A 15,475-nucleotide genomic window follows, 5' to 3' on the forward strand; every position below is an offset into this window, starting at 1 on the left:
CCTTACCATGAAATGGAACAACCAAAGATAGGGAACATAAAGAGAAAAAATAAGCAGAGAAATTTAGAGGCAAGTATTTGCCAAGACTTCAGGCTGGGCAAAGAAAAAAGGAGATAATCTGGTATGAATTACATTCTGTGTCCATGTTAAGAGAAACCCCCGTGTCTAGTACAGAAAAGGAGTATTAGAGCTTGCAAAAACAGGGAGCATGGGGAACCCATGAATGACAGTGGCATAAGGGAAAAATGTTAGACTATGGATTAAATGTTTACACACACCAAAAAAAAGCTGAAGGAGTGCCACAGTGCTACAGCCAAAGCTATTTTGTGGGTCTGTGCTTCAGTGGAGACATGCACATAGCCACCTCTGTAGCTCCACAGAAAATTTCACATGTGCTGGTTTTGGATACAAACAGAAGTTGCATCTCCCTCATGTCCACTTGACTTTTGTTAGCTTTTTGGAGCCTTTAGAATGAGCCACAACATACCAAGGAGACAGAGGTTGGGAAGGGGGAAAACTTGTTTGTTTTAACTTTTAATATTATCTCCAAAAGCTTTACTATTTTTTGAGAAAACTGTCATTAAGTCCATATTTTAGAGCTGCATTTTCTTGTATAAAGGATATAGAGGTTCAGGGAAGTTTTCATCTTCCCTCAAGAAAAAGCACTTTTGCACGACAAAAGAGAGCCAAGGCACTTGGCAAACACATTCAGTTGCAGCTGATGCGAAGCACACTTCGTCCATGGAAGGCGCATTTCAGCTAGCCAAAATAGATTTCTGCCTGGTTAATTCAACAAAGAAGGTGGAAAAGAACAATTTTCTAGGTCAAAATTCCTTGCTTTTTTGGTCCAATCCAGCTCATAAAGGCTTTAAAACAATCTCCAAGACTATTCAGAAAGGAGACGATTCCCATTTGAAACTGGTAAATCACTCTTCCTTTCAGTTTGAAGACCAGTTTTAACCAAACAGGTTCCTCCAGCGGCTGACTGATAGCAAAAGGAAAAAAAAGTTTCATCTGTTTCACTTGTTACATCTATAGCTAAGACCAAAGCCGACCTACCTTGCCGTCATTGTAGAGGTTCGGATTAAATCTCACGCTGTGGCCTCCAGTTGTTTCCAGATTCACAAGTGGAGGGGAATTAGGATAGTCTTGTGGAAAATACACATCAAATTCAAAGCAACCATTTGCGTAAGGGGTGTCTGCAGGACCAGTAATGAGAACCTACCATTGTAAACAAAAGACAGTTTTCAGAAAACCCCTTGTATTTGTCACACAGTTGAGATTTTTGTAAGTTATATGAAGCATTATATTTCCACGTGCTACTTATCAGAAAATACCAGTAGACATCACAATCATATGCAGGCTGTCAGCCTGTTCATTTCGATGCTATGAAGCCCTCTGCTAACCTGAATTTTTCCAGATTACAAATGGAAAGCGAAACAGGAGCTAAAACTTTACCCCCTGTTGGATGCTATTAAGATTTTTTTCTTCAAACTTGAGGTCCAGAGATGTTCCGTGTACTTCACCATTGCTGATGCTTTTTAGTTGACTAAAATGGTCTATGCAAAGATACACTTTGACCAAAATGGAGTAACAAAATTTAACTTTTCCCTTCAGAACAGCTGAAGAAGAACAAACCTGTGAAGTCTCCTTGGATAACAGAGTACTCCTGGGGTAGATGGGCCCTCCCTGCCCCCTGCCAAGTTTTTGAGAAATCAGGATCAGACTAAAATGCTCCTACTTACACTGATGTTTGGACAGCAATTAAACCACACATGAAATACTTCTGGATTTCCTTAAGATTTAAGGCACCTTCTTAAACATTTATATGCCAAGCTGAAAGAGGGAAACAAAAATAACTTTGCTTCTTTACCTTCATAATGTCAAGCCGCTCCTCATCACAACGTACGAAAACGCTGGATGAAGACGAGAGAGGCAGTGAGGTTGAAAGAGTCACAGCTTCTTGAGCGAGACGTCGGGCTCTGGCAGCGCTGTTGGCGTCACTTGCATTTTTCACCTGAGACATGTAGTGGTAATTTACTTTAAAAACCAATTTCCCGTCATCATCTTCAGAAACCATTTCAAATGTATCTAGAAGAGAAGAAAAATTTCATGCATCAGGAAAACATTGGATTAGTCTTGGATAAAGATTCTGAGCATTAAAATCAGGAAGTTTAATTTGCATTATACTAATGCAAAAAATAAGTATTTTGTGAGTTAACAGTGATCACAGAAACCAAAGCATTAACAGTCCTGGGTCGAATTAATTTCTGCAGCAAATTTACAAGCTTTCATATACAATGTGTCAAACATATACCATTGCTGATTTGGAAAGCTACCAGCTGCTCCAGACCAAGAATATAATGATAACTTATGAATACGTAATAACGCTAATAAAGGAATCAGTGTGAAGCAAACTGCCAGCAGTATTTACTTGTGTGGAGGTTGCAATATTATTAAATAATCATAAAAAAATTAGAGCGAAGCTAGTTTTCTTTAATCACTTACTATGCAAAATCTGCAGCACAGCTGCCAGGGTGAAAAGCCACCATGACAAACTTCCTACCTCCTATTCTTGGCATACGCTCCACAAACATCCGTGAGCAAAATCCCTTACAAATGTAACAGCAAAGAAATATGGTTGCAAATGCTGTCACTGCAACTCAAAAAATACTCATAGAACATGTTTTTGCAATAATTTTATAGCTCTTTTAGGATAAGATACTCTTTGTTCTTTAGGATATTTTTTTTAACACATTCCTTTTCTGTCCAAAATTAGCACTGATTCCCATCACATGTTCCAAATACAACATACTGCACTTCATGAAAGGACACAATGAAGTTTACTACAGTTTCATTTTAAAAAACACATTTTGATCTGAATTCTATTCCATTTAAAAATATAAAAGCTACATTAACAAAAGCTTTAAAAAAATCTACTAACATTTCAATTCAATTTGAGGACTGAAAGACTGACAAATCATTACTGGAATGAAAACATAAACACTATCATTAAATTTGGTGGACTTCATCTTAAAGGTCTTTTCCAACATAAATGAGTCTATGAAGTCATCTGGTCCCTTTAATTAATCTAGCATATGCTAAAAACATTTATTACTAGTTTGAAGAGTACCTTAGTCGGTAACCTGAAAATACAGACTTACATAATTTTCCACATGTGAAAAGTATTGGTCGTCACACGTAAAAAAGTTGGTAACTTTTAAAATAGTTAGGGGCTCTGTCCAAGAGATTACATATTTCTTCAGTATCTGCTTTCTAAAAAACAAATATTCACACTTCTCAACCTACCAAACTGAAGTTTTTTCATGACAGCCACATACTTTTCTTCAAGAGACCGTAAAACAGACAAGGGCTTGGGCTTCACAGCAGCTTTTTTGGAATATTCAGCCATCTTCTTTTCTGTTATGTGAAATGTGATGATTACTTGTAGTTAGCCATGTAATTTTGAGACAAGTACAGCAATCATTTGGGGACTGTTCAACTTGAAATGACATTTTATGGTTACATTGTCTGCAGAGAAGTCTCAGAACTGGGGATCACTCAAAATATATAAATCTGGTTTTCTCACTACCATGTATTTCATTATCTGAACAGCTCAAAGTAAACAAAGGTCATAATCTCAGCTCAGAAATACTTCTTGACTGCTGCTGCTATGAATATTTTTACTGTTTCTTCCAATCCTTTTTTTTTTTTTTTTTTTTTAAATAAAATAGAAAGTATGACATGCTTGTGTGGATGGACATTCACACACGTATGCTTGATGCACTCTCCAAAATCAGGAGCTGGTTATAAACATCTTTTTAAAATCCACTCCCCTGATTAAGCTACTTCATCTTTAGTTTTCTTTACTAGACATCCACATGGTCCTTTGAACATCTGCAGGTTCAATCCATGATTCAGATTTTTGTTCTGCCTTCATCTAGTTAAGAGAATCTAATTCATAAGATCTAGTTTTAACAGCAATGGCTTTACTATTAAAGGACATGTATGTTGCCTTTTGCCTGGGGCGGGGAGGGGAATTAAAAAAAACCTAGGTGCTACATAATTGTGCTGGAAGTCATGAGATGTACTCTAACTTCTTTGAATTAGTCTGTTTCCTGATGGAAGCATTTAAGACTACCACATGGTTCCAACCAACTTTCAAAATTAGTTAGTGGCTAGGGGCAGGAGGGAAGTATTTTTTCTTGCTTTAAGCTAATTTATAAATGATCTGTTAATGAATATATGACAAATAAACGCTACACAATATTTATAAAAGTATTTTATTTTACCTTGGTTTGCTTGTCGCAAACTGGTGGTAGCAGCATAAACTATCTCTGCAGTCTTTTGGATGTCTGGTACCAAAAGTGTCAGTCCCTCTGGCTCTTGATCAGAAGCATCAGGTTTTACTCCTGCTTTAGCTTTGTCTTTTTTAGACCTGTTTGGGGAAAAGAAAGAGGATACAGCATGAGGGAATATTTTTCGACCAGTCTTACAGTACTCAGCATATTTGTCAACAGATAATATATTCAAATAGAGAGATTAAAGGATCAAAATTAAACCAACTCTTCTGAAATGGAATGTCTCTGTGTACCTCCAGGTTAATTACTGAATGTAGCGATCAGCTGTGACCACACTGAACCTACAGTCTTGATTTGACAAACAGAAGCACATCTGATACAAAGAATAAAAATGTACACAAAGCCAGTGATGGTGGTACACTAGTTTCTGTTTCAACCGCTCAGTGCTGTTGATGGCTACGCTGCATGCTGACCTTACATTTGCATGTTTTCAGAAAGTATTAGAAAAGCTTACAAAATCTGCGTAACAAAGATCGTGTCATGAATATGCATTTCATCCACCCACACAGATCCTCCTAAGAAATCAAGCCCTGCATCGGTAATAAAGTACTCCTTCCTACTACACAATACGCGAGCAATTATTTCAAATACACTAACGGTAAAACAATAGGAAACTTTTAGTAAAAATTCATGGCATGACAGCCTGTGGATGAACTACAACCTAGGCATCACAAGGGAGTGGGTCAAGAATGCAGTTTGTCTCACTCTGCAGTTCTCTTCTGGACTATAGAAGTTAAGACTTTTATTTCAATAAACAGTTTAGTGTGACATAGTTTTAAAAGTCTTACAAATATAGAAGGTGTCTATATTATAACAGACGTTTATAATCAATGTATTGCAAATTAAAATATCAATTTAAACACCTCAATTTTTTACAATAAAATATCGTGAAATACAGTATATACAAACACTGTGGTTTGATAGAAGCTAGTTGCTTAATGATTTAAGATGTATTTAAATCTTTAGATTGTGACAACCCAGTCTTTACTAGCATATATATTCAACTGTTGAAATGAAGACGTGGTACTTGATAACACTGTAACCTAAACGTGCATATTTTAAAGGGTCTGTATTTTAAAAGCTAGCATAAATTTACACTGCTACCCTGCAAAACTTACGAGATTTTAATGCTAACAGCCCCCAAATTATTTTACTGCCATTTCTGTAAATTTTTTGTTTTAATAGCACTTGTTCATTTAATGACCCAAACAAGTTCATTAGCCAAGAAGCACTGGTTTTCTCTTTCCCACTACCATCCCTAGAAGCAAAACAGAAAGCTATCTACACAAGAAAAATTAGCAATTTAATGCTTTGATGTCCCAAACATACTTTAGCAAATACCACACACCGTATTTTAATCTAGACTGAAATCATGCATAAAGAATGAGCCTCTGTGTTGAGGAGAGGTGATTACAGTAATACTGAAAGCCTCTGTACTGTACCTAATCAAATGAGAATATCCCTAGAGTGCATTAACAACAAAATTCATTACTGCAGCATGGTACATTTTCACTGTTCCAGATTTAATCCAAAAGCATGTTGGCCCGTTGTTGACTTCAAGCAATACCGAGCTTTCAGATGCTCAAAGCTGGAAGGAAAGCATCAGAGCCAGACAGTGTCATTCAGCATTTGAGGAACAGTTTAAGACAAAGAAGCAGCAGCTCCCTCTCCCACTCGTACTTTCCAAAATCCTCATCACTGCTTTTTTCTGCATCTAAATTGAGGCCAATATTTTTTAAATAACCTATTAATCAGGTTCAAAAATGTCTATTTAAGCCCACTAAGCCTCACCGATAACCTGCTTTAGCATCACAGACATACCAGCAGCCACCAGTCCCAAGGAAGATGTACGGATTTAGAGCTCCTTGTTGTTGATGTAGAATCCTCAAACTATTTGCTACAAAACCCTTGGAGAAATTTTGGCCAAAATGAAACATTAGTGGGTTATCCAAGAGAAAGATGTGTGAAAAGCAATAATACTGTGATTGGTGCAGGTAATGGAAGTAAAATTAATTCTTACAAATTTGTTTTCAAGATCGTTATGTTGTAGGTCTTTCTTCTGCATGGTTTTACTATTTAAACTACTAGGGTTTTTTTCCTTCTACCTGGTCTCAGAATTTTTTTTAAAAAAAAGCACTGACCTCATTAGACAAAATGCTTAACCACATGCTTCAAACCTCCTACAGATATAGTGACTTACTGACAGTCAACTACCCAAGCAGACAAGGAATACATATCTAGTTGAAGCAGCAGGAAAAGGAGACATCTACTCAAAGGCAAATTCTCAGTACCAATAATACGATTTCCTCTTGTTCTCCTCGCTGTCTAGAACAGTTAACACTTCAGCACTTTTGAACTACCAAAAGAGAATGGATTTTCTTAATGTCTCCTTTACCACCCACATGACAATTCTGCCCACTGTTACAATGAGAAAAATAGACAAAACCCACGCTCTCCTCAGAATATACTTTTCAAATCAAGTGTTTGCAGGACAGCTCACCTGTAGTTATCTGGAGCTTGTGTGATGGTCTGCATTACCAAGCTCACCGTAACTGTGGGGAAGCAGTTTTAGGAAGCAAAGTGCAGCAATGATTCCACCTTGGACATTCCCCCTGCCCTGCCCTGCCCTCAGATTTGGCCTTGATCTGCCTACTCGGAGATTTCAGTCTGTTTCTCAGGGAGTAAAAGCTAGCTGGCATCACAGAACCCCCAAATCAGACATACTGCCTTATCGACATTTCATTACCTCACCCAAGTCATGCTTGCATATTCTGATGGTTAGGGCAAAGACAGTTTTTCCCCCCTCTCTTTGGAAAAAACACAACTGGCATTGCCATAACTCACAAGACTCCCATTAATGATGACCTCCATTTTTTCTTCCCTCATTTTGTCTTCTACCTTTATTTGATTCAAGTCTTTTGCTGTAAGAATACCAACTTAGTGCGATGAATCCTGCATGGTTTGCAAGATGTCTGCTGTATTATCTTATTCTCTACATATTTAGCGTTATATACAAGTATTTGGAGATACTTAACAGTACTTTACAGTTTCTCAGTTTATTTACAGTCGACATATGGTAAATCAAGTAATTCCCTAGACTCCAGATGGGGAAATCTGTCAAGGGTTCCCCAGTGGTATGTTTTTTCACACTGATTATAATTTTTAAAGTCCACACAGTTTCATCATCACTTGCCACCTGAGACAGCAATGACCTTCATTGCAGACATGAGCTACTACACTTGATTTTATATTTCTTTTATTTTAGAAGACCACAGTACCCTTCCTAAAATGATATCCTTAAAACATGATGATGAAATAAATACAATTCAAAAGAAAAAAAAAAAAAATCGGGTACACACTGTAAGATTAAAAACTCACTCAAAACAAGTCTGGAACTGAAGATGGAGGTGTGAAGCCCGTCTGTATACCCACCTCCCCTGATGTTATGCCATGTCCTGTCTGGAAAATCTCAATGTCTACACAGTTTCCTAAATGATCTGGTTATAAAAGGAGTGAGACTAATGTAATTCAAGGCCTTGTGCAAAAGTAACTGATGCACTGGTGAACCCTGGAACACGCAAAGTGAACAAAGGCCAAAGTCACTACGGCCTCTGCAAACCTGCTGGGGCCTTGCGGCTGCTGGGTACATCCAAAGTCCTTCAGCTGGCTTTGATAGATTTGATCTTGGAGGTGGGAAGCCGCATTTTCAGCAGAACACAAACATTACTCCCAGGAAAAAATTACAGCATCACTGAAGATTTTTGTATTTTGGTCCATAAACCTATTTCTTAGTGTAATTTGAAACACACAGTATTACTTTGTGTGCTCATGAAAAGGCAACCTGGTGACCATTCTACCATCTATTGACCGTTCTACCATCTGTGAGCGTGTATAACACAGGCAAACCAAATTACTAATTGTGAAAACGTCATCCTCCCTTCTTGGTGTCATCTCCACTTTTATACCGCCCGGATTCAGGGCTGCAGTGGGCTCTCTCCAAGCTGTGTGTGATCCACAAGTGTTTCAGGGGGACAAGTAAGAGTCCCAGCACAAGAGAGGGAGCTGCTGGGAATTACAAGGCTCTCCCACAAATATGTACGAACAAGGAGCTGAAAAACCAGAATTCAAGTGATAAAGCCCGTAAGTGCAGTCCTTCCCTGCACTCTAGCAGCCTGCATATAAATTTACACATGCAGATCAACCATTACCAAATCCTCAGCTCTATATGTTTTTCAAAGGTATTCCAACAGCCACATAAAAACCAGTAATACTCCTAAGTAATAAACTATGGTCAAATAGATAACCATATGAATATTTTGCTGTACATTTTCTCTATTTCTAGAAGACATTTAAATGTCTGCCACATACTGTACATTGCTTTCTGCAAGGATTCTGCTTATGAAGCAAAATTTAATGCAGTTATTTAATACAGGCCAAACCTGTATCTAAAGTCTAGTATCTGTTCTAACCAGTTTAATATCTGGTATGTCTTTGGTGAGAGGACTTTCTATTAAATGAATTTTTACGCCTGGAAGTTGGACCTGGAACTTGCTCTCTCTGCTCCACGCATCCGTCCTGGTGTGCAGTGCCTTTGGGAACAGTGCACTAATTTTATTAGTGACAGGACAAGGGGCAATGGGCACAGACTGCAGCACAAGAAGTTCCATCTGAATATGAGGAAGAACTTCTCTACCCTGAGGGTGTCAGAGCCCTGGCGCAGGCTGCCCAGAGAGGCTGTGGGGTCTCCTTCTCTGGAGACATTCAAAACCCACCTGGATGCAACTCTGTGCAACCTGCTGCAGGTGACCCTGCCTTAGCAGGGGGCTGGACTAGATGGTCTCCAGAGCTCCCTTCCGACCCTGGCCACTCTGCAATTCTGTGGTTCTGTAAACATTACAATTTTCAGATTGAAGGAGGAGCCAAATATTTAATTTAGATTTAGAAACTTCCCCATACAGTTTTTCAACCATGGAAGAAAAAGCAGACAAAATCATGTCAACTCATATTTAAAAGGATGACAGTCACTAATATATTTGCTAGAAGAGACAGCAGTGTACATGCTAATAATTTAAGCCATTAATTTAGCTTGTGCTAGAGGATGACAGCCTTCTCTTCACACTGTGCTAAATGAATAATGAATGATATACTCCCAAGGCAACTTTAATTTTTAAAGCCAATACTAATACTTACTCACCCATGCCTGATACTTGGAGGTAAACGTGATGATACGGAATGATACCTTTATCAAAGTGTTCACAAAATGAAGCCAATGAACCATTCAGTCCCTGTGTACTACAGGGACAGTGCTTAGAGCAGAATTCTGTTCAGTTTTATATTGACGCTCCCCATCTTAGGATAAAACTGCCATAGGTTTGCAACCACGGCATCACTCGGCCCTCGTGGTCCCCCACCTTCCACAGGTTTCCGCAGGTACCAAACAGCAGCTCATTCCTTCCAGTAATTCTGGAAAAATTCTGGAACAAAATCTAAACAGATTCTTAAACCAATCTCCTGAAATCAGGCAAGACAAGTAAGGGACCGGACCGTGCCTTTGCAAATAAAGGCTGGGGAAAGCTAGTAACCTGCTCCGAGATGGCTCCACAAACTCCTCCTTGGGGCTCTGAGCACTGTTTTTACAGACACTAAACCGAATCATTCCAAACCAGCAGAGGCTGCAGGGCCGCTCTCTGCAGCCAGCCATCAGCTCGGAACATGAGCTTGAGAGTATAGCAAAAGAAACTGACAAGTTGTTTTGTCTTTTTAGAAAAAAAATAAATTAAACCAAATTAGGCCTCAATTCTTGGGACCCAATTCTAAAGAAAACCTTTTGTTTGCAAAATGCACTGTTTCATACAGAAGTTCTGCAAAATTACTGTAGACAATGAAAAGCCGTAGCAGAGAAAATGCCTCAGGCCCACCTGGTTGCATTCTAGCACACACACCCCCAACAGAAAAACATCCAGGTCTTAACAACAATTAGATAGGCAGGGCCTGACACATACAGACAACCTCAGAGTGGGATGTGTTCTCTTAAAAAGTCAGCTGAACTCTGGCAGGTGTGCAGAGCGAGCTCACACAGGGTTACACTGCAGCGCCTGATGGTACCACAGCCCAGATGGGATATTCAGATCTTTCCCATTTGTTTGCTAATTGCTCTGCCAGTCTGCAAGTGCCTGACAAGAACTGTCAAACGCAGAGTTTCTTGGAGGAGGCTGGAAGACCCCAAGGTCTGGCATGGATGGCTCCAGGGCATTCATTTGTAATTTCACATCACCTTCAGCATACCGGCTCACCTCTGACGCCTGCGCTAACGGACAAACTAGCTGTCATAAAATCAGCAACGTACAGAAACATGCTTTTCATATGTACCAACAACAGATACCACAGATCAAAAATTTTCAACCATCTCCATATAGTCAGGGTTCTCACCACAAATAATAACTCCCAGATCTTATGCCTCCTGAAACTTATTCTTCCTGACAGAAGCCAGAGGCTTCTCTCCTAACCAGTTAGCCTCCAATGGAGAAGCCGTTAAGGCACCTGGTCCTTACTCAATGGATCAAGGAGCACAGAAGATAGTTGGGACATTTCTTGTAAAAAACACCATTTGGTTTGGCTCTCCCCAGTCCCACTCTTTACAGAATGGGCTTCTTCAGCAGCTCCTGAGGAATGCTCCTGCCTTCAGACTGACAGAAGGACACGCACACTCCTGCGTAATAGGGAATCACCTCACTGAAGAGGAAAAGGAATTTAAGAAAGATATGAAGGTTCTAGATTCTTAAGCAGCAATCCTCTGATTAGTGGGCAGTTACTGACAAAGTGACAAGAGTATGCAAACCTACCAGCTTCTTTGTGTCATACAAAAAAAGTTCCTTGTAAGTAGTACAGTTAAACAGAATATATACATATAAATGTAAATCTATTCATAATGTGTAAGTACAAAACACAGTTTAAATGAAGGTTAGGGATGATAAAAGTGATTACCTCAGTCGGTTGGTATAGGTATCCACACAGGTCTTCATTTTAGCCAGCAAAGTCCCAACAGAAGCTTGTGACTCCAACCGTTCTTCCTCCTCTTCACTACTTTCTCCCGACAGAGGAAGCAGTAACGGTACCATCGATGTGCAGGATGCAATAGCACGGAGTAATTCTAGCAGAGCTCGGTAAAGGGGAACATGCCGGGCCATATCCAAAACTGAGAGAGAAGAACAGTTTACAAAGATTACTAAAATCGAAGACCCTTCCACTGTTAGTACAGATATTTTAAATAGAAAAGCTAGATTAATGACATTTAATGGTAAAATACAGTATTGTAATAGCCATTTGTAATTTGTGTTTTAATGGACTTGTCCAGAAAAAAATGCATAAGATACCTGGAAAACAAAGGTTAGCAAAAGACAAGAGGACAAAAGGGCTAACAGGGCATGGAACAGGACTACCACATGCTATATTCATTTCTAGTAGCTTAATATACAGTTCTGGCTAGAGTTGTATGCCGACAGCAATTGCACATAAATATCTATGGAGAAAAAATTGTCAGCTATAGTGTAGCAGGGTAGCAGTTGCTGATTTCATACCACCCACTTAATTTAGAGTTTTCTCCTTTGGGAAAATTTGTCTGCAGTATTGCAGGAATATTAACAGTCATGAAATAAATGAAGTTATCATCTAGCTTTGCTCCCTTTCACGGAGAAAGTATAATTTTAAAAACCATTATGCATTCTTCAGAGCATGCAAAGGCTCTGAAGAAGATGCAAATTTTATCTGCATACATATAAACCACAAAATAGTAAAGATGAATAAGAATCTTAGAATAAGAACATCAGGTAAGCAAACCTCGCTGTCTTAGTGCTGCTCAGTGTGATGTATATTATTGTAGAAGTAACTGTGGGTAGAATATAGATATCAGCTCCTCTGACTCGGAAAGACAGGCAGACACGCACAATTCTAATGGATTCTCGAGCACCACATTGTTTATTTTCTTTTCCACTTGCTTGGAAGAATATATGTAATGGATGTCATTTCAACTGACTTTATCGTTAATAGAAATCCTAAAAACGTAGCAATATGCAGATACTTCAACACAGCTGCTTCCTCTGTCCCTAGGACATGCTATTTTTAACCTAACTGCAGGAAAAAAATTGCTCTAGTTCTAAGTATTTACAAATGACTGAATTTATGATAAAATAAATTTATGCTTTTTCCAGAAAAAAAACCACCAACAAACAAAAAGCCCCTGACAACTCACATTAGGACAGAACAAAGCATAGAAGAACTCTTTAATGTTTCATTTAGCACATTTCACCCTCCGAGCTAAAGCAGATCACAAACTTTCATCTCCTGCCACCAAACCCTTAGCTCTAAATACAGCACGATGGGGCAGTATAAATAGCCAAGCAAAATTCAACAAGCCAGTTTATCCAGGTTTAAAGCTGGATTTATCTCTACTTAGAGGTCTTTGATCAACAGTTGTATGTTGAAACTATTACAATGGCACAAACCCTTAACTCGGTGAAGTTCTGTTGTGTTGGAACAGGAAGAAAATTTACTGAAACAAAGCATTAATCTGTCAGGCTGGTATCATGGCTCTGAAAATATCCTTTGTCAAACTATTCACACATTTAAAGCAAACTCCATGGAATTTAAACACTGGCACTAAGAAAACCAGTTTCAATTATCTTTCAATTCTTATATATATTTTTTTATATATATATATATAGAAATATATAATATCAGTTCCTTATGCTCAGTGCCTAGTGAACAGTAATTGCTCACAGTATAATCCCCACAATATGTAAAACGGCCTTAAAATAAAACACAAATAGATCTGATGATGTGTGAATTTAAAAAAAAAAAAGGGGGGGTGGGGGAGCAGGGCAAAAGAAAGGGAGACCATAAAACCCCATATAGTGTAGCCCTCACCAAAATCCATCTCCCACCTGTAGTGCTAAAGATCAAGCAGCTCCTCAATTTAATCAATAGCTGTTTATTATGAAGATAGTGAGTGGAGGAGATACAACCTCTTAGATAACCACAGCATTTCACTTCTGGAAAGCTTTTATTTATTTATTTTAACCATGAAATTTTCATGAGGCCAGAATATATAATTTCAAACCCTTCAACGCTTGCTTGCCCTCTCCTTTGCTAAATGGATAGTTAAATTCAAAATTACTGTCACGAGGGAAACTTTAAAAAGGGAATGTTTTCCAGAAGACAGGAGAGATTTCTGGTTTTAGCAGATCCAGCTCACTTGCACTGCTCTGCAATTGTTCCCATGTGAGACAAATGAAATGCGTTCACTTGGTTTCAATTTAAACAATCTTTTAGAGAACAACTACCAAATTCTTTTACCTTAATGCTAGGCTCTTCTAAACTCAATTTCTTGATACCATTATGTGTCTTACACTATTTTTGTCCAAAGCCTTTATTATACTTACCAAGGATTATCACCCATGGAAGTGGGTTTATCTGTCCAAATGCCAGAATTCCCCCTCCCATCCCCAATCTGAATCCTAAAAATGTTTACCAAGACTGGATGTTTGGATAAGTATCTGAAAAACTTGCCGTAAAGAACTCAAAATTGGCAAGTTACTGTTTATCCCCTTTATTTGGCAGTTCATCTACTCCTTGTGCCTGCTTTGCTTTCAATTGAAACAAGACTGCCAACCTGATACAGTACATTTTCTGAAGATACAGCTCTGCTTTCCAAAATAGGTTAAGAAGACTTGAGCAATTTTTTTAATCTCTACATTTACATTTAGTTAGACGTTCTGAATTGGATAACGCTCAATTTTTAAGACACTATGTTTAAAACGCGAAGTCTACAAGACACTCCTTTGTAAAACACCCCCCGGCTCAGATCTCCTGGGTGCTGACCTGCCCACCTCCTCCCGGCGTACACCTCTGGCTACAGATGTCCTAAGAGCACCCTTCTGGGCTGACAGAGGCTTAGCAAGTCCAGCAGTGTTCAGACCTTCAAACTAGAACCTCAGTGTTCAGGCTGTACCATTCAGCCTCCATCATCATCTTTACTGCTCTTAGTGTTTGCAGCATACTTCGTTGGGATTTATGATGGATGTCTTCCCTTTAGATATAATTACGTATCTGGGGAGAGTATTTCAGAAATATAAATGATACAGCTTGGGAAAAAAATAATAGATCCTGTAACAAAGTCCTTGAATTACAATACTAAAAACATGAATAAAAATACAAAATCTGCAAATGAACAAATCCTATCTCCATTAAATAGAAACAATGGAACCTTTGGACCATCTACCTCACATAAAGGTATCTTACCAACTAAGACACCAGCAATTTGGATTTTGACCAAATAGAAACTTCCATGAAGAACAAGTGTTAAAAGCAATCCACTGTTTTCTTCAAAGTATGCTATTCCTTGGGAACATACCCAACTTTCTTCTGCCTGACTGAACTGGGCAATGCAGGTGTAACAACATTTTACTTGAATTAAATAAGGTGCTGCTTGTGTAGGGAAGAAAATCCCAACACATCACAACAGAGAAGGAAATACTTTGGCTTATAGCATAGCTATAATTTGAATAGCATTAGCACATCTTAAATACATCGGAATTCTTTAATATAGATACTTCAGTTGTATAAGGTGGCACTAACAATGTTTGATTTATATGGGCAGGCACATAAGCACACCAAACTGCAAATACACAGCATTCCTATGAAAATGAAAACGGGAGATTAAAATTCTCAGCTTTGTAGAAAAAAAAAAAAAAAAAAAAAAAAAAAAAAAGAGAGAGAGAGAGAGACTGATGGATATATTATCCAGGATTCTTTGTTATCCCAAAGGCAAAGATGTTATTAAATAATGACAAATTCCTTCCCAAACAGCTCAGTTTGGTGCTCTCAGACTCCCGCACTGAGCGTAACTGGTAGGTACACACAGACTGTGGGGTCCCTCACATCTGTCTGTGCCTGTGCGGTCAGTGCTCCCCGGTTCTGCAGGGCAATGAATTGCTGAGGAAGGTCCAACCTCCAGTACCAGGGACCAGTTCAGAAGCTCCCCCTTGTTGACTTTGAAACAGAACTGCTGCCCGAGAAAGGGTATCTGAACTTTTGCTGGGTTTCCTGAGCATTTCTTC

The 15,475-nt window shown here is 38.7% G+C and overlaps 1 protein-coding gene and 1 non-coding gene across 7 annotated transcripts in view; one reads left to right on the forward strand and one right to left on the reverse strand.

The window, feature by feature from the left end:
- Positions 1 to 15,475, reverse strand: part of BIRC6 (baculoviral IAP repeat containing 6) — a 183,139-nt gene that overhangs the window by 11,994 nt on the left and 155,670 nt on the right. For all 6 annotated transcript variants that reach the window (XM_056357629.1, XM_056357633.1, XM_056357630.1 and 3 more), the window contains exons 66-70: positions 11,346 to 11,556; positions 4,293 to 4,438; positions 3,310 to 3,420; positions 1,874 to 2,091; positions 1,060 to 1,221 (exon numbers count right to left, since the gene is read on the reverse strand). In XM_056357629.1, coding sequence (XP_056213604.1) covers positions 1,060 to 1,221; positions 1,874 to 2,091; positions 3,310 to 3,420; positions 4,293 to 4,438; positions 11,346 to 11,556 — 848 coding nt within the window. The remainder of the gene's footprint in view (positions 1 to 1,059; positions 1,222 to 1,873; positions 2,092 to 3,309; positions 3,421 to 4,292; positions 4,439 to 11,345; positions 11,557 to 15,475) is intronic.
- Positions 8,783 to 8,972, forward strand: LOC130157865 (U2 spliceosomal RNA). The gene has a single exon (XR_008825071.1). It is a non-coding gene; the product is annotated as a U2 spliceosomal RNA (small nuclear RNA).

The sequence above is a fragment of the Falco biarmicus genome, chromosome 12, assembly GCF_023638135.1.
Source record: "Falco biarmicus isolate bFalBia1 chromosome 12, bFalBia1.pri, whole genome shotgun sequence".
Lineage (NCBI taxonomy): Eukaryota > Metazoa > Chordata > Aves > Falconiformes > Falconidae > Falco > Falco biarmicus.